The 18,320-nt window shown below is 40.8% G+C and overlaps 1 protein-coding gene across 4 annotated transcripts in view; it reads right to left on the reverse strand.

The window, feature by feature from the left end:
* Window positions 1-18,320, reverse strand: part of ARID5B (AT-rich interaction domain 5B) — a 182,154-nt gene that overhangs the window by 34,278 nt on the left and 129,556 nt on the right. For 3 of the 4 annotated variants that reach the window (XM_081004866.1, XM_081004864.1, XM_081004867.1), the window contains 2 exons: window positions 10,658-10,862; window positions 7,241-7,293 (listed from right to left, as the gene is read on the reverse strand). In XM_081004866.1, coding sequence (XP_080860992.1) covers window positions 7,241-7,293; window positions 10,658-10,862 — 258 coding nt within the window. The remainder of the gene's footprint in view (window positions 1-7,240; window positions 7,294-10,657; window positions 10,863-18,320) is intronic. The other variant, XM_081004865.1, reaches the window with a different exon arrangement.

Genomic DNA, 18,320 nt, shown 5'->3' on the forward strand with positions numbered 1-18,320 from the left:
TTTTGGGGTTTTTTTTTCAACTTAAAGGAGCAACTGCATGACTGTAGAAATGGCATGTGCACACACCCGGATCCCACGCTCCTCCCTCCACACGCTGTGGGAATGTTGTGCGCAAAGAACCAAGGGCTCCTGGCGCACAATATCCCACCAGATCTAGAGTGCATGGGGCACAACTGGCAAATCCAGGACTCCCATATGGGGAGGTGCACACAAGATGGCTGATCGACAGACCCATTTATGCACACACCACAGGCAGAAATGGGCACAGTGGCGCAACAGGGCAGATTAGCCAAGATGCAGGCATGGAACAAGAACATTGTGTTTTGATTATCCCTGGAGGTTGAAATCGTTCTTGCGGTAGGTACGAGAGAGTGTTCATTCAAGCCCACTATGGCTCAGAGAAATAAAGTGACAAGGAAGTCAGTATCAACCCGTCTTAGATTCTGTGCCAAGCGTGACTAGTTTTGAAGATCAAGGTGGAAAACGGCTGTTTGGTTGGTCTCACTGCACTTATTCAGTTAAAAGTGAATAACCTGAATGTAAACGCACACTTTTAACAGAATGGATGCTCCTCTCCCCCATCTGTGAGCATTACAGTTTAAGGTGTGGAAATGTTTAATAGAACACTTCTCTCTTTTTTTACTAATTCAGATTCAGTTTCTCTTGGCAGTCATGCCTGCTCTGAAATCAATAGGCCAGCACCACTTATTTACCATAGTGATTATGCTAAGTTATGCTGACGTGGTGATGAAAGACCCAGTTCCTGGAAGTCTCGACACCATGCCTTATTTACATTTTTTAAAAATAAGGCCTAACGCCTGATGTCATAATCTTCTTAAAGGATATGAACGAAGCAAACTTTTTTTCTGGAAAGTTCAGAAAACCCTGCCACCATTATATTTAGGGCATGATTGCTCACAAATCGACACTAGACTTTCCTTCCATTAGCATCCTTTTAACAAAGTCTTTCCCCCATTTTTCCTTTGTGCTAGTGCAATATGGGGAGCAGACATATCGTCAGGATTCCTACCGATGCCCCCTGCTGCTCTCCGACTATTCTGTATTCCATTCCAAACTAACACAGTGCAACTCTACAAGTCAAATTCAGCCCACTAGCCAAGTAGAGCATCACACCAGGGGCTCAGTGAGCTTACTGCTTTGCTGCTTGTCTGGAATTGCAAAAACATGGACTGTCTCAAACACCTGGCAGGCCAAGCTACTAATACTTGACAAGCTCCATTTGGTTTGGTGTGCCACAAGTTGTGCTCAGCTGTTCTATACAAATTTCACTTTCATACTGGAAAATGCACTATGCTTCCAACTGTTGTTTAAAGTTTGGACCACTTATTGCTAGATAAAAGTGTCATTTTCCTTCTATCGTAAAAGGCTTCTTCAGTGCAATCTTTGCTCGAAGCTGCAATGGAAATGCCAAGCTCATATTCTGTCTTCCCATATTAATACAGACAGTAACCCATTCATTGCAGTGTTATTGTAATGTTTCCCGGTTTCCACTGCAACTATCACCATAGAACAGTGAACTTTAACTAGGTCAGGCCCTCCAGATGTTTTGGGGCTACAATTCCCATCATCCCTGACCGCTGGTCTTGTTAGCTAGGGATGATGCAAGTTGTAGTCCCAAAACATCTGGAGGGCCAAGTTTGGCCATGCCTGATCTAGGTGATCAATGTTCTTCCCATGGTTAAATTTAAGTAATTAAAGTGTGCCTTCTGGGAACCTGGTCTTAAAAGACTATAAAGAGAACACCACCTGTAATGTTCATTTTTGATATTTGATTCAAGACAATCTGTTCTAATTCATGTGTGTCCCTCTGTTTCTGCTTAAAGGTGCAACAATATTTGCACATGGTATCTGTAGCAATGGAAGGGACCCCAAGGGTCATCCAGTTCAACCCCCTGCTATGCAGGAATCTCAACAAAGCATCCATGACAGATGGCCATCCAACCTCTGCCTCCACGGAAGGAGAGTCCACCACCTCTCATGGGAGTCTGTTCCACAGCTCTTACTATTATTTAAACATTTGTTCTGAGGCTGTAGCTCTCAATCATAACAGCTGAGACTTGCTTAAAGCTGTCAGTCTCTCCACAGAAAAAGGAATGTGACAGAATAGAGTGGGTTCAAAGCCTACTATAATTTAAATTTCCCCCAAAGAGCAATCCGGGCAAGTTTGAAACAGGTGGGAATTTACCGTGTTAAAGAATCACCTGAGTCTATGTCTTTGGATTATTATTATTACCTCTGCATTTTCTCAGATTTATCGGGATGGATCTAATTAAAATCGGGAAACATTATAGCCCATTAGAGCTACCCTGCTCTGCAAGGGAGGCTCCACTACTTTTATCTTTAAGAAGAAACTTATATGGATGGTTTTAAATGGCAGAAGATTAAAACAGACAAGGGGCAACTCTGAAAGAGAGAGATACTAAGATGGCATAAGTGGGGTCCTGCAACAAAATACTGCAATCTGTAGTTTTGCTCTTCAGGGATCCAGCCATTCCATTCATAGCTCAGATGGTGGAGCATGAGACTTTTAATCCTAGGGTTGTGGGTTTAAGCCCCACCTTAGGCAAAAAAAATTATGCATTGCAGGGGTTTGGACTAGATGACCTGCACAGTCCCTTCCAACTCTACAGTCCTATGATTCTATGATTCATTCCACCCCACTCCCCAAAGCAAATCAGCATTCCATGCCAACTGAGCACAGTCAGCCACCATTGAACTGTTTGGCATCCCCTCACCTCCATTTGGGTGTGGGATGGACACGCTACCGTCCAATTCCAGCTACATTAAAATCTCTCTCTCAGTTTAAACTTGCTATGAACTGGATCAGCTCTGATCTGACTGTACTGTAACATTTTGACAGTACTGTAACTGTACTGACTATACTGTAACATTTTGACAGCAGGTGAATATTTCAATGAACACACCTTCACTGAAGCTTATTACTTTTATTATTATGTTCCTAGTCAACTTCCTCACCACTACCCATGACTCTTATCAGGTGACGCCATAACAATAGGCCTAATCAAGACAGTGAAAGCTGTAGCCACATAAGAGCATCTCCAAGACATCCATAGCTAAATGGATTCTCCATGACCAGGTGCATTATGGGCACCTGGCTTGATCAACTAGGGCAATTCTTATGTACACTCTGTACCTCAAAACTCTGTACAAGTAAATCTGACGAACTGCAGGTGCAGCCTGATACCCCACTGAAGAGCAAGCATCTGTTGAGTCAAAAAGCAGACACAAGCTAATGGTATGCAATTAAGATCGTGCAATGGGGTGGTTTCTGAAACAGAGAACACCTCCACGGCCAATGCAAATTCAAAAACGAATCTTGGGGGCAATCAGAATATTGCTGGAAATAGTGTCAGCATAGATATCATTTGATTTAAAATGATGAATGATGCCCAGGAGCCTGATTCTGAATCTAGTGTAAAGGCTTTGGGGGAGAGATGCCTCCAGTGTGACAGTATTACTTCCAAAACACTGATTTCATGTTAACTCTGAAGGAAATAAAGCATTTACTCTGAGTCATCAGGAAAAACCGCTTTTCTCTATTGTTTGTATTTTACATCTGTCTCCAGCCTGTGGCACATCCATTCATTGGAAAATGAGCTCACATGTTCAAGTTAAGAGATAACCAATGTTTAGTTGGCAATAGCCAACCTGAGCTGGACTTATCAGCCCCCATCTTGACTCCCACAGCTGGACAACTGCCTGAGGCAATAAATCAGACATCATGGAGCACTGTCATTTACAGACATTTGGCAGTCCCCGTTTCAGACATTTAGGTTATCATGCACAACTATAATTCCCAAAAGGATAACACTATCTAAATTCAACTAGAATTCTTAAGCAGCTCATGCCAGCACATGTTGTTCTGAATTCAGAACTCCACAATAATTTTGTAACATACAGAAGGCCTCAGGAAAAGCAACAACACCAAAAGTTTTTTGACCCTTACGCCTAAACAACAAACAGAAAGGAGTACACCGTATTTTTCGCTCTATAGGACGCACCTGACCATAGGACGCACCTTGTTTTAGAGGGGGAGAACAAGGGAAAAAAAATTCTCCCCCTCTCTGCTCAGCGCCCCTTCAGCAAAGTGGCAGGAGAAATGGAGCCCCTTCAATTTCTCCTCCCGCTTAGCTGAAGGGTCGCTGTGCCTTAGCTGAAGGGGCACCTATCCTTCAGCGATAGGAACCCAAAGCCTCCGGAGCGCAGCGGAAGCTCCTGCTGTGCTCCGGAGGCTTCCGGCAGCTATCTTTGAAGCCTGGAGAGCGAGAGGGGTCGGTGCGCACCGACCCCTCTCGCTCTCCAGGCTTCAGCAAAAGCAACGCGAAGCCTTCGGAGCGCGGTGGGAGCGCTCCCACTGCACTTCGGAGGCTTTGCGTTGCTATTGCTGAAGCCAAGGAGCCTGCATTCGCTCCATAAGATGCACACACATTTCCCCCTAATTTTTGGAGGGGGAAATGTGCATCTTATAGAGCTAAAAATACGGTATATCAAACAAACAAACAAATGTGGGGTGTGAATTGTATATGAGTACCAATGCAAATCTGCCACTTGGATCTCTATCAGGTGCATGCTGAAGTGTATCCAACACTTCTTATCTGAATTATGCTGGAAACTAACGGGCTGCACGTGCACTAGGTCTTCAGAGGCACCCTTTCAAACTAGGAACCCCTTCTGCCCCACTAAAAAGCTGTTGCTGACAGCAGGAGTGCCGCAAAACAGAAGGGAAAATATGGGCATCAGAATCTTGTTCAATCTGTGTATATGCAGGAGTGGTGCTAGTATCAGCATCCTGTATCCTGTGCCTCATCATTCCTGCTCAGATCAGGGAAGCTTTCTCATGTGCCTGCTTTAGTTGAATTGTTTGCAGCAGAACATGAACTGCTTGCTGGCTGGGCAGACAGCCCCTTAAGCTTAGTTTGGTCAAAGTGATGAAAGCTTAAATCAGAACTGCTAAATCCTGCGCATTATGAAATCTCAATTTGTAAGTTTCACTCTACTGGAAAGAAGAATGGCTCAAAGGTTGTAATATGGTGTGAAAAATACAATGAATGTGGCATTTAAGGAGAAAACTATAGTTTTACATTGGATAAGCATGATGGAGGTTAACAAGTTATGCAACATCTGGGAAGAGGGTTTATACAAATATTTTTAGCCATTTTAATAGACTAAGGCAGAAATCCTTTCAGGGAGAAAGTTGCATTGAACACATTACATAAGATGGCACCCCAAATGGCCAGATTGTTAGAAATAACTTCAAAGGCTATCTTGACTTCTCTTTGTCACTACTCCATATTTTATCTTACTTTGCTGCTGGTTTTTTTGTGTGTGTGTGTGTAAACTGCACACTTATTTGAATATAAAATCTGGAACAATGTAAGGGCCAAGATTTAAGACATGTCATTAACTTGATGGCTCCAACTTAACATACTTGCCTAATTTCACTTTCTAATAGCATTTGCCCAGAAGTGTTGGAGAAAAGCAAATAAAATTTCCTTCTCATGAGCTTCCAGCTAATGCATATGTTACTTTAAACCACAAGAGAGCACTGCTTCTCTAGCAATCTAGCCAGCACTTGTTTGTAACTCTCTGTCTAAGTTAAACGCCAACCCTAAAAGCTGAGCCATTTTTCTCTCTCCCAACTTGTTGAGAAAATATGTCTTCTATTCTCTCTCATCTCTACTGTAAATAGTTCCTGCATGAATAAAGCCTTTGAACACCAAAAACTGTAACAGAAGCGGAACTTTCCAAAGGTTCAACATTGGAACCCTATACATCCTTACTTCAAAGCAAAACTCAAAGAATACTTTTAATGCTTGTATTATCAACTGATTGGCAAGATTTTTTTTTTAGCCTTCCTTAGTGCTTAAGCACTTCCTTAGTGCTTAAGAAGTTCTGCTTTAATTTTATTATTGTTGTTTTAGTATATTTAGTTTTTGATGTTTTCTGTACATTGCTCAGAGAACAACAGCTATTTGGTGTACCCAGTGTAGTGAATAAATTTAAATAAATTAGAGTTGGGTTAACTCCCAAGTAAACAAGCACAGAATCAGGCACTCAGATCAGATGCAAACCAAAGAAAGTCAACTAAAGCTACCAATACCTGTATGTGATTACTATTTCACAACCACAGATATGTTAGCTAACTGCACAGGCATTAAAATGACACAACAGACTTTGTTCTATGGGACAAATACCAGAGTGATTACATTTCAGCTTAAATTAATTTCAGCTTTTGTGTTCTCTGTTACTTCATTATGGAATAGATGCAGCCCAGATTTATACTCAGTGAACAAAGCAAAACAAATAAATATATCTAGCTAGCTAGCTATTTAAATATGTTTTTTTGCATTCAACTGTGGCAGGAAATGCACAACCTAATCTGAGCATTATGGGCTGGGGAAATATTCCCAATGACGATCGTCTTATGTCAAATGGGCTTTATTGCAGATGCCATCTTTATATGCCATATTAAAGCAGCTCTTTCTTCTCATTTCAAGATCTTAATCGCAGTTTGTTGCTCCAACGTTTTATTGGTTTGGAATACATGCTGTAAAATCCGCAACCATCAAATTTCCCTGTGAGCTAAAAATAAAGTGGCCATGTCAGATATGGTTAGTTGATAAAAAGTGTCAGAGTATTCCGCTTCCCTCCCCCCTTGCCTTTATACTTTGGATAACTTCCTGTTTATGTGGCACTGACCCTTGTCTAATAAAGATCTTTTACTATTCACAGTAAAGAAAGATACTGCACCAAGCTATTCCTTAATGGACAACGCTGATTACTTTTGAAAGCATTTAATACATTTCCCATATTCCAACATGAACAGATGTCAGGGACTATGCCAAGTGAAATTTCATTTTATGCAATCTTGGCTTGTTGTACAAGAATAGCCCTTTCTCAACATGGGAAAAAATTACAGACCCAACCAATTTCCTTGACAGGGAAGAGTTACACATGTTTTCCACTCAAGAAGTGTTTTTTTTCTTCTTCAACAAGTTTACAGTTTTGCCAAACCTGGAACTAATTGGGGCTTTTTCTAAAAAAGGACCCAATAACCCCCCCCCCCTCTCTCTCTGTACTACATTGTTATTTCCTCTGTGTGTGTATCTGTGTGTGTTTGAGAAAAAGAAACACCACCCTAAACAGGGGAAAGCTAGATTACACATTTTTTTCCCATTTAAGTTACTTAAACACTTACTGTTTCATATCCTCCCAGTTTTTGAGCAGCTTGAAACATAGTCCAAAGGTTAACTGTTAGAGGGACAATAAGTATTTAGATAAGCATTGCATTAACCAACTTTTTTCAAAGAAATGCAAATCAAACAGTTTTTCTTTCACAGTGAAGCAAGAAGATAACAATCACATCTACGCACACAAAAAGGTTTTTTTTGGGGGGAGAAACACAAACAATCTGCAAACGACATTTACATAATTCAGAGAGTAAACATTGGCTTTGCACATATACCATTCCTTTCTTAAAATCACAAGGGAAAACATTTCTCAGAGATACAGTTACAGATATAAAAGAATTTTTTTTTTACTGAGCTTAAATTCACTTCCAGGATATAAAACAAACAGCATAAAAAACAAAACACACGAAATAAGCTTTGCATTATATGTTCCTATATAAAACTAACATAGTTATTAGAAAGAGCATTATTTTTAAAATGTCATTTAGTTAATGTAGCAGGAAACTGGAGTGCATACACAAAGCAGTCCTTGATTAAACAAGTATTTACTGCCACTCAGATAAGAGACCTTGGCTGGGATCCAGAGATCCTCTTCCACATGAGGAAACAAGCTTCTACAAGTGGAGCAGCTAATTTCATCATGAATGTAGCCTGCAGGGTGAGGAATATCAAGATGCACCCAGAGCGACCGTATATCCCATACAACTGCACCCCAGCCATCTCAAGAGGTCTTGGTGCACATCTCACAGATCATGCATTGTCTTACATGGACCTCCCAAAAGTGTTAGCACTCCCCAATAGCCAGGCATGTTCCTTGCAAAGTCATGCTGCCCCTGCACTCGTCTATGAAACTCTTGAAAGTAGGGAAAGCCCTATGGGGAACTTCCACTGGTGGGAACATTTATAGTCCCATGGTCCAGATCCCAGGCATGGGTGTCTTGTACATACCATCTGCCACCAGGAGTGCGTTGCCTGTTTCCTGCTATCATCCCTATTTTGCAACTAGCATAAAATGCATAGCTGTCTCTGCACTGGTTGTTTCAAACCATCCCTGCTGTTGCTTGATGCTGAACTAAGTCTCTAATGGATCAAATTTGACTGACATGGTTAGATGGGATGGTTTGCAGAATTTTGTTTTACACTGGCACAAACAGCCTCAAGCATCCAAAATACCGATGCTTGTGGACATTTCAGAATGCCTAGCTAAAGCTTGGTCCACTACAGAGCTGACAAAAATGAATATCTTTAACATTGGAGCTAAGGAAGGATGCAAATTCCATCATTCCATATGAAGTGGATGCCATTTGTTGGCTATTGAACTCATGTCAAAGAGCTTAGCTAGAGAGAGAGACATAAATAAATATATTTTGATGTGATTATACCTCCCTATATGAACAAGACTTATTTTTAAATTGTCTGTATATCTGCACTTTAATCCAATTGTCTCTTTTAATAAAGGTTTCCTTTTAAGTTTAAAGGGTTAGGGGCCAAACACTTTTAGAATCCTCTGTAATGAGAGAACTACAGAATGCAGTAAAATAGGTTTAACTGCATTTTTTTTTTTTTTGCTCCCTTTACACCATCAAAGAGCTTCTCATAATGGTGCTGTATGAATTGCCTCCAAAATATTACATAAATTATGGGTGTTCCCCAGGGAGTAGTACTCATTATTGAACCACACAGCACAGCAAATAACATTCACTGTACTTATTCAGCAACAGAGGAATTATATTATTTAAACTGGTTCTTCCTACTCATGTGTTTACACATGTCAAGGTAGACAAACACAGCGAGTACTCCTGGCCATTATATGAGCAGCTCAGTTACTCCTGAGTAATCTTGCTCTGAGGAAACATGAGACACATTGCTGAATATCAAACAAGCCAGTTTATCTCAGCTACATGTTGCAGAATGATCTCATGGCAACGCTGGGAAATTGAGATCCAATAAATACCTGCTTTTAAAAATGTGCCTCTTTGTTAGTGACAAATAAGGAGGGGGGGGGAATTAACATTACACACACACACACACACACACACACGTGCGCACACACTACATCTCAAAATGTTCTAAATAAAAAGCTTCACTGAACCTTGCACTCTCCCTGAGCTATCAAGAGCTTTGCTCAGGCCTTGATTTAATCGGAATCAAATGCATAATGCAACAAAGCTGTTCATAGTACATTAATTTTACTTCTATTTCAAGCAGCCGGTTTTTCAGGCAAACATTGTAATCATTTTGGAGTTATATAAGTTTATAATGACTGCTAGAGGTCTGTTGCAATCAGTGTCAATTGCTATTAGGTATGTAAATTGTTATGTAAAACACAGAGGTTTGACATTCTTCATCAAAATAACATACACATTTAATCTGGGAAGATAGGTTAGAGAAAGTCATATTTCCATTTAAGGCATTCCTCCCTTTATAATAATTTAGATACCTTATAGGCTATTAAAAGCACACCTTTCATCGTTTGCAATGTTCATTCTTCCATGCTATAGAATGTTTATGCAAAATTTAATTACAGTTGCATGTTCTCTATCAATTGTTGCTTTTATAAGCACTGGCTCAAAAAGTGCTCTTTCCAAAGCAATCCTTAGCATTGTGCTATGATGTCTTTAAACAGATCCTGTCTATTTTTATACTCTGTGACCTCCTTCACCTACTTTCTGGCCACCTTCAGATGCCTTCCTTTTATATCTGTGGGACTCCCTCCCCCCCGAAGGAACATCTGGGTACAATAAAAGTATGTCGTATTATTAATTCAAGGGAAGACATTAGCTGCAGTATTTATCAAAAGAAGAGGGAGAGCAGGAACCTTTTTAAACATGCCAGGTTCTGATCGCAAGCAGTGTATTTTAAAACTATAAATTTCCAGCAGCAGTTGCCCAAAATGAAGAGAAACTGCAAGATAGGGGATGGAAAAATGTATTGGTGGATATAAACACAATGACAACAACTCTCGTTTCAAAGGTCCCAGTGTGCATGTATGTATGTATGTATGTATGTGTTTTCCTTTTTAAGGTTTTTACTGGCTGACATACAAAGACCCACTCGTTGTGCCTATGGGAGCTTTGGGATACTGTTTCTCAAATAGGATCCTCCCCCCCCCCCCAACACACCTCCCAAATCCACACGGCAAACCACTTTGAAAACCGAGAAGATTTTAAAAAGTAGTTTGCTTTATGGCATTGGTGGTGGGGTTTCTGCTCAAAGGGCGGGAGGGGAAATCTCAATGCCTATAAAGCTCTGGATCCTGACAATTAGTTTTATATTAAACGTACAGTGCAAAAGAAGAGACAAAGAGAGAGCTAAAGAGGGCCATATCTGTCCACAAAGTTGTCCCACCTTATCAAGCCGATCAACCCCAGAAGCCAAACTGCTCTAAAATGTCAAACCAAAAATGCAATGAAAATTCTACTTACTCTGCTTAAAACCAAGGTAGGGTATTCGTTCAATTGGTGTTTTTCTTTCTTTCATATATTTATAAAGTGCCACAAGGAATGCCTGTTCATCCGCTCTGCATTCTTCACCTACAGAAACCTTTGATTTATCCTCGCTTGAGCCCTTTTTACAGTTGCTGTTGTTATTTTTGGTTTTGTGCAAAGGCAATTTAGCCTCACATTTTACCTGGAAGAAAAGAGGAGATGCCAGATTAGATCTTGAAAACTGCCTGCTCCAGCTTTCATTCCCATTTAAGAGATGACCCCCTTCTGCTCCATCACGCCCTCTCTTTCTCAGAAGGCCGACAACAACATTAAAGCTCTTTCTCTGTGTTTTAGGTACAATATTTCCAAACTGTTGCATCTCGATTTCCCTACTTCCTTTGCCTCTCATTCTTGCCTCCACTCTGTGTTTGTTTAATTCTTTGGACAAGTCAAGGACTTAAAGAGAACATGAAGCCATGTCTTCTCTCCTTTAAGTTACTGCTCTGTGGTTTCCTGGCCCAGCTCCATGCCATTTGCTTTTTGAGTCTGCCCTGTTGTATCTAGGCCTCCATTGCAGCCTCCCAGATCCCTAGTGCTGCTCACCTCTCCCTTATACAGTCATTCATCCACCTGTCCCCAGAGAATTGTTCAAGCGAGCTGTCAAGTCCAGACAAGGTGGGGTCTGTCTCTCTGCCGCATGTATAGTGGTAGATACTTAGTAACCACTTTTATATTTTGTAGTAAATATTACAAACCCTTGATTTTCACCCAGGGCGGAGTCTGTGCTCTATTGCTAGTTCCCTCCCCTTAATAATAGCATGCAAACTTGAATAAAATATTGGGGGGGAGGGCAGGTAAGCCCAACCCCACATAACTGATCACAAGACTTGGCACACACACTCCATTTGAATGGCAATGCCTATAAACTGCGTGGGGTGGGGTGGGGTGCTGACCCTCTCAAATGTTTTTTTTTTTTGTTTTTTTAGGGGGGCTGAAGGGATCTTGGCCCCTATGAGTTGCCTCATATGTTAGCATGTGTCATGACTCGGCTCAAGATCTTAAGAAAGATGTTTGGGTGGGATACATGTGTTTGCGTGACCAAGACATAATGTCACTGAACAGACAGGGCGCGTTTTACAACAGGGAATTTCATAAACGTTAGGAGTTTTTAAGTTCTGGGCACAGGACTGCGCCTAAGATTTCAGATCAACTTCCAAGAGATCACTGCAGCGTCAGGCAAGCTGATAGGTTCTGCCTCTCAGCTGGCCTTCTGGAAAGGTAGCGTTTCGCTCACGGCGGCCTCAAAAATGAACGTAAAATTTTAGCTGCAGCTCATTCATTTTCAGCTTTATATTCTTGTTATAAAAAAAGTGCGCCGAGACATTCCATTGTTGCGCCTATAACCTAGGTTTAAGGTGCCGTTTAGCTCCTAGCTTTCATACCTCAGTTTCTAACACTGCTCCCAAACAATTCAGCCACTCTATTTGGAATATTTGTGACAATATGTCCAGTGATGAACACTCTTTGCCCAACCTGATTTAGGTTTACTGGGCTACCAAGCAAAGGAAATAAAATAGAATGCCAATTCTGGCAGGGTTTATTTATTTATTTGGGAGACAAGTGACACAATTCTGGGTTTTCTTTTGTATACAAACCTTCCATAAAATCAAACTAACTGAATTTTTTAAAAAATAAATTTATTAGTTAGCCATGCTGCTTTGCAATGGTTTTGTAATTCAACCACTTGGGGTGATTGCATGTAATAAAACACTATAAAACACTCTTGTTAGAGAAGATAAGAGTTGTATGATCCATTTTGGATATACTTTTTAAAATGGTTGCTATGTAAAAGAGACCTTTGATGACTACATAACGTAGCAGGAAAACGTCCCTCATATGCTTAGAACTGGAGCAGTGTTTCCATAAACAAAGTATTCAGTTTCAATGTCTTGGGGTGAGGCATGAACTGCTCTTGTTAAAATTGGACAGGGAGCAGGGTATATTAATTAAGGTCAGAGTATAAAGGAAACAGAAAATCTGCATGACTGCATTCATGACGCACACGGCAAAAATAATGTCTTTAGATTTATTTTGAAAGGAAATTTCTAGTCCTCATGATTGTGGAAAATAACTTTTTTTAAAAAATTGTATGTGCAGATACTACTAAAGGCCTTTGAAACTGAGAGATTCTTTTGGGGGGCATACATCAGTTCAGGAGGGACCCAATTAGCCTCACTGAAAAATATATTCAAGGATTGGTTTATATAAATGTTGTCAGATAGTTTGTTGTAAATAAATGATTTAATCTCAGCCCATACGTATCCATGTATATTCACACAAACTGGGAGTCTTTCTCCCCAGCCCAGTATAAGCACTGACCAAAACCTGAGATCTGTGAAGCTCTAGCATGAGATTTCAAACTGGTAACTCTAGTGAGCAGCTTATCGATCTGTTTGGAGCTTATTAAAGCTGTGAAGAAGGTCACTGTTATTCCCATTCAAAAAAGGTGCTGCCCTCATGATCCTTCATTTTAGAGTGAGGATTTGAAAATATGTCTCCCATGTTTAGCACCCCAGCCCAAACCTGTTTACACAAGGTCAGTACAACTGAAACCAGTGTGATATAATTTGATACACATGTTGGATTGAAGTGCAAAGCTGTAATTAAACACTCTCCCTTTCATGTATTTAAAAATATATCCTTATTACTCTTTTTAGATGGTCCAGTATTAGGAATAGCATTTTACATGTGTTAGTTTTGTGGGGAAAGGCATTTTTTTTAAAAAAAATCAGTGGTGTAACCCATGAAACACAAAACACCTTCTAATCTCTTATCAAATAACCCACCTCCACACAACACACACTGTCTTTCTGGCATGCAGAGTGGGGTTTACCAATTTCATTACCTGGAAAGTATTTCTCATTTGAAGTTCATATTCCATCACATATGTTTTTAATTGTAGACCAAAAAAATAAAATACAGTTTTTGCAACTAAGATTTACATACTGCTCCATCTCCAGAAAACAAAACAAAAGATTTGGATCCCTTGATCAGGAAACTTAAAAGTACAACTCCCTCCATCTATGTCCAGTCTTATTTTTCATACAGTTCAATAAAAATATCAATATACATGGACAGCTTAAATATACCCAGTAAATCAAGGTGGGAAATAACTAAATGAAAGAAAATTAATGTCAAGGCAACGTGTTCTGTATGACAAATGAGGTAATAACTGAAACAAAATATATGAAAATATCATGTTCATTCCTTAATAGCAGTGATGTCAATATGTTCAAGGACATCAAATAGCCAACAGACTCCTCCAGTGCACCCATTTTACGTGAATTACTTGGCAGTCAATTCCATTTACTTCTGCTGGACTTTCTCCTAAGTAAGCATGCATTGACTCAGGCTGCATATTTTTGGATGTGGCCATTCCTTAACAAAATGACAAATGACTCTTATTGTATTTCCAGGGGCAAGCCTCATTTGCAGAAATTCACCACCGTGGGAAATACAATAGAAAATTGCCACTGTGACCAATGAATAACGTCAATTTTGGGGAGCCAGGAAAGAGATTGGTTCTGGCTTAAATTCTGCTAGTAAAAGTTCTGCACATATCCACAGTTTACATCATCAGTGATCAGCATGTCTCCCAGAGTTCTTATTCAGTCTTCTTGGAACCACGTCAATAGGGATTTGCATGCTTTGGGCTATTTGGGTTGTGTGGTAGCTGGAAGGCACAAAGCGCTGGACCAAGGCACGAACCATGGAAATTAAGACGGCCTCTTCTTGGCCACATTTTCTATACAGCACTCGGCTCAGTGTATCTTGCTGATAGCTGCCAGATCTCAATCTCCTCTTTATTATCTTTCACTACATATGGCGTTCGCTGAGTGTGCATGTAACCTATATGCAGCCACTTTGAAGTAGAGATCTATATGCCCCACTGTCTTTTGAACTCTTCCACAGATATTTAGAAGGGTGGCTGGCAAGGGTGTTTAGGAAATTTAAGGCTGCAACCGTAAGCACATTTTTACTGGGATGTCCCACTGAAATCAACAGTAATCACTTCCGAGGGAAAATGGTTGGGGACCATAAAATGACCTTTGCCATGGCATAGCTGGTTGTGAGAGGGCATAGCTCGCTGGCACAGCATCTGCCTTGCATCCATGCAGCCCCTGGCACAATCTCAGGTCACCAGGGTTAGTAAGGAGACTGGCGGAGGCCAGCCAGAATAACCAGTAACTTGGCTAGGTAAGCATTGACCTGACTTTGTATATAAGACTGAATAAATAACTCTGCGCAATAAAACTCTTTACAAGTCTGCCCAAACTTCTCCTGAGACCTTTGCAGCCCTTTTGCAGAATGCATTAACTGTGAGCTGTGCACAAGGTCGACTGCCCCCTTGTGGACCGTGGCTCGATTCTCCTGCATCTCGGGAGAATAATTTCAGAATAAAGACATTTGTAAAAACAGTGGCAACATGCTCTTGAAACTTGAGTCATACGCCTGCCAGAATCATGAAAGGTATAAGTATATTAATGTTTACTTCCATCCTTAAATGTTGAGAGCCACCTGATAAATTGGAACCTGACAAATCACCTTATAAAAACAGGTAAAATAAATTCCATACAATTAAATATGTAAATTACCTACAGCCTTCACACTCCCATTTCCCTCATGGCCCTTTGTGGTGAGCAAGTTATCTAGTTTCTCCCTTGGAGATAAAAACAGGAACTTTCACTCTTCCACAAATGATTTCTCCCTAACTCAATCTATTCCATATTGTGTTCCTGAAGGCATAACCCAAGGATATCATTGGAAGAGGAAAGCTCATCGGTAAGTGCAACAAATTTGTCTTACGAGAGCCTGCGATCCCCAAGCGCCACACTTGAGCTGCAGGAGAATAAAATACAGCTCTGTAATTCAGTTATAGTACTTAATAGGCTGCGCCAGCTTAAATTTATTCAGACCTATTGAAACCAAACCAAATGCCTTTGTATGCTAGGTAATAAAGTTCACACAATTATTCGCTCACAGATAAAGGTAAACAAGCTGAATGAAACTGGAGTCCTTATAGCTTCATGGGTTGGGGTGTGTGTGTGTGTGTGTGTGTGTGTGTGTGTTTTGCTCCATGACAGCTTTAAATATGACATTTAGAATCTGAGCAGGGAATATGCAGGATGTGTAGCCAAAATTCAGCAAGGACCATATGCGATGGCTTTTTAAGTCTTTGCTGTCATTTGCTTCCCATTTCATCTGCTGGGCTCCAGTAATATGCTCAACTGGGGGTCTATTCGGTATTGTCAGCCAATGCTGTGGACAGGAGCATCTTTTGCAGCAGGGGGAGGAAAGGCACAGGGGATATTCATGTTGGCGTTGGGAGGGGCTCTGCACACTGCTATGGAGAGCCCAGTTAAGACCACAGGCTCTCCACATGGAAGAGTGGGGCTCAAACTGCTCCTTCCCTGTGGAATTACAGCACCACCCCTCTCAGTGTTATGCATAAGCCATGCATACATAGCCATGCGTCCGAGAATGATAGCATTACTGGTCCAGAACTGAATATATCTTCATGATTCATTCAAGGACGCCGTCAGCCCAAGTTCAAAAATCTTAAGGAGGCTAATGAATGATGCAATTCATTCATTCTGTCCTAACTCTTTGTTACTAGGTGAACTCAAAGAAGGTTACAACATACTGCATTTAAAACAACAATTAAATAAGAATAAAACAAATACAAATCTGTAAGAAAACCACAATTAAACCAGTCAATTACAATGTTTCTAACATGTTCCCATAAGCCTCCTGAAAGAACAACAAAATGTTAGCTAGGCAGTCTTCGTAGAGGAAAGGGAGGTTCTACAATCATGAGACTTCCACCAATACGAACCAGCTCCAAGACGTAAACAATTTCACGCTCAGTGGTAGGTGGCACATTGAGAAAGGTCTTCCAGTAAAAGATGCAGAGAGCTATGTGAAAGCAGGTATCTCTTCACGTTAACAGAGGGTGAGGCACAGTTCACATACCATAAGAACAATTTTAGTTTTGTGGTTGTTTTTAATGGTCCTCTGGCACACTGCTTCGCGTGCAGAAGATACTCCACTTACAGGATGTTGAATTGTTTATGCCCATAGTTCATGAAGGGCAAATTGAATATGGCAGATAAACAGTTTGCAAAATTCAACAAAAGTAGGACATCTGCATAGCAGGATCTTTGAGCTTTTATGCACTCCACAACAATGGAAACCTGAGAAAGTTCCATAACATTTTATGGAGGTCGCAAAGCTGTCAAACATCAAAAATCAGCTTTTTAACCAACACCTCTGTATAATGTGATACCAGTTCATCATATTACAAACAACTTAAGTACTAGCCACACCATAAGACACCAAAGACTGAGCAATGCAAAAATTAATGACAAAACCCTCATGATTTTACCTTTAGAGCTTTGTTTGTGCCATCCCATTGTGTCAATATCAGTGAAATATCAAGGAGGCAATGCTAATAAATCAATCGCAAGAAAAGTGACACAAAATACAACTCAAGACATTTGACCTCTTAAAGTCTTAAATTAATGGGTTCAACTCAAGACATTCAATTGCTTGGTTTGCACATCACAGTACGGTATGCCAAATTATGACTTACTGGAACTGTGTGAATACGTGGGCTCCTGGAGAGAAGTTTGCAAATGCTTTTGCCTTTCCCCAAACCGTTTTACTCCCAACACAGCACTGAGCTAAGGAAAAGTTTAGTTAGCATGCTGTTTGAATCTGGACTCTTAGTTAAACTCTCTGCTCACTAACCACAAGCCATAACCAAGATTTATAGTTTGGCTTACTGTGACGTGTGGAGTAGGCCAATGTGAAAAACACATACAAAACCCAACTAAGCACCGTAAAAGATCTCAGACATGAGGTTGGTTCCACAAAAGTCACCTGTATTTCCCAAATAATTCACCACATTTGGAAAGTTTTCTATGGTCAATTAAGTATTTTCTAGGACATGGAACTTTTCTTGGCAATGCTTTCTGATCCTTCCAATCAGACTGCCATTTGGCTTGTCCAAACTGCATAATCCAGAGGTGCTAATTCCCCCCCCCCCCGACAGGGCTCCAGTGCTAAACACTTCTCACCCTGACCCCCCCCAACCCAGGACAGAGAAGAAAGGATTGAAAAACAAGCTCAGGAGGCCTATATGAAAACAAAACTGTCTTCATCATACAATTTGGACAGGACAAATAAGAAGTGATTGAAGTAGCCATTGGTGTTTAAACTGCTTTAAATTTGTACAAACATACTTGAAATGCAGATTGACATGGTAGCTAGTAAGGTAAAGGTAAAGGGACCCCTGACCATTAGGTCCAGTCGCGAACAACTCTCGGGTTGCGGCGCTCATCTCGCTTTACTGGCCGAGGGAGCCAGCGTACAGCTTCCGGGTCATGCGGCCAGCATGACTAAGCCGCTTCTGGCAAACCAGAGCAGCGCATGGAAACGCCGTTTACCTTCCTGCCACATCGGTACCTATTTATCTACTTGCACTTTGACATGCTTTCGAATTGCTAGGTTGGCAGGAGCAGGGACCAAGCAACGGGAGCTCACCCCATTGTGGGGATTCGAACCGCCAACCTTCTAATCAGCATGCCCTAGGCTATGT

The sequence above is a fragment of the Podarcis pityusensis genome, assembly GCF_964106645.2.
Source record: "Podarcis pityusensis genome assembly, chromosome: 5".
In the NCBI taxonomy this organism is placed as follows: domain Eukaryota; kingdom Metazoa; phylum Chordata; class Lepidosauria; order Squamata; family Lacertidae; genus Podarcis; species Podarcis pityusensis.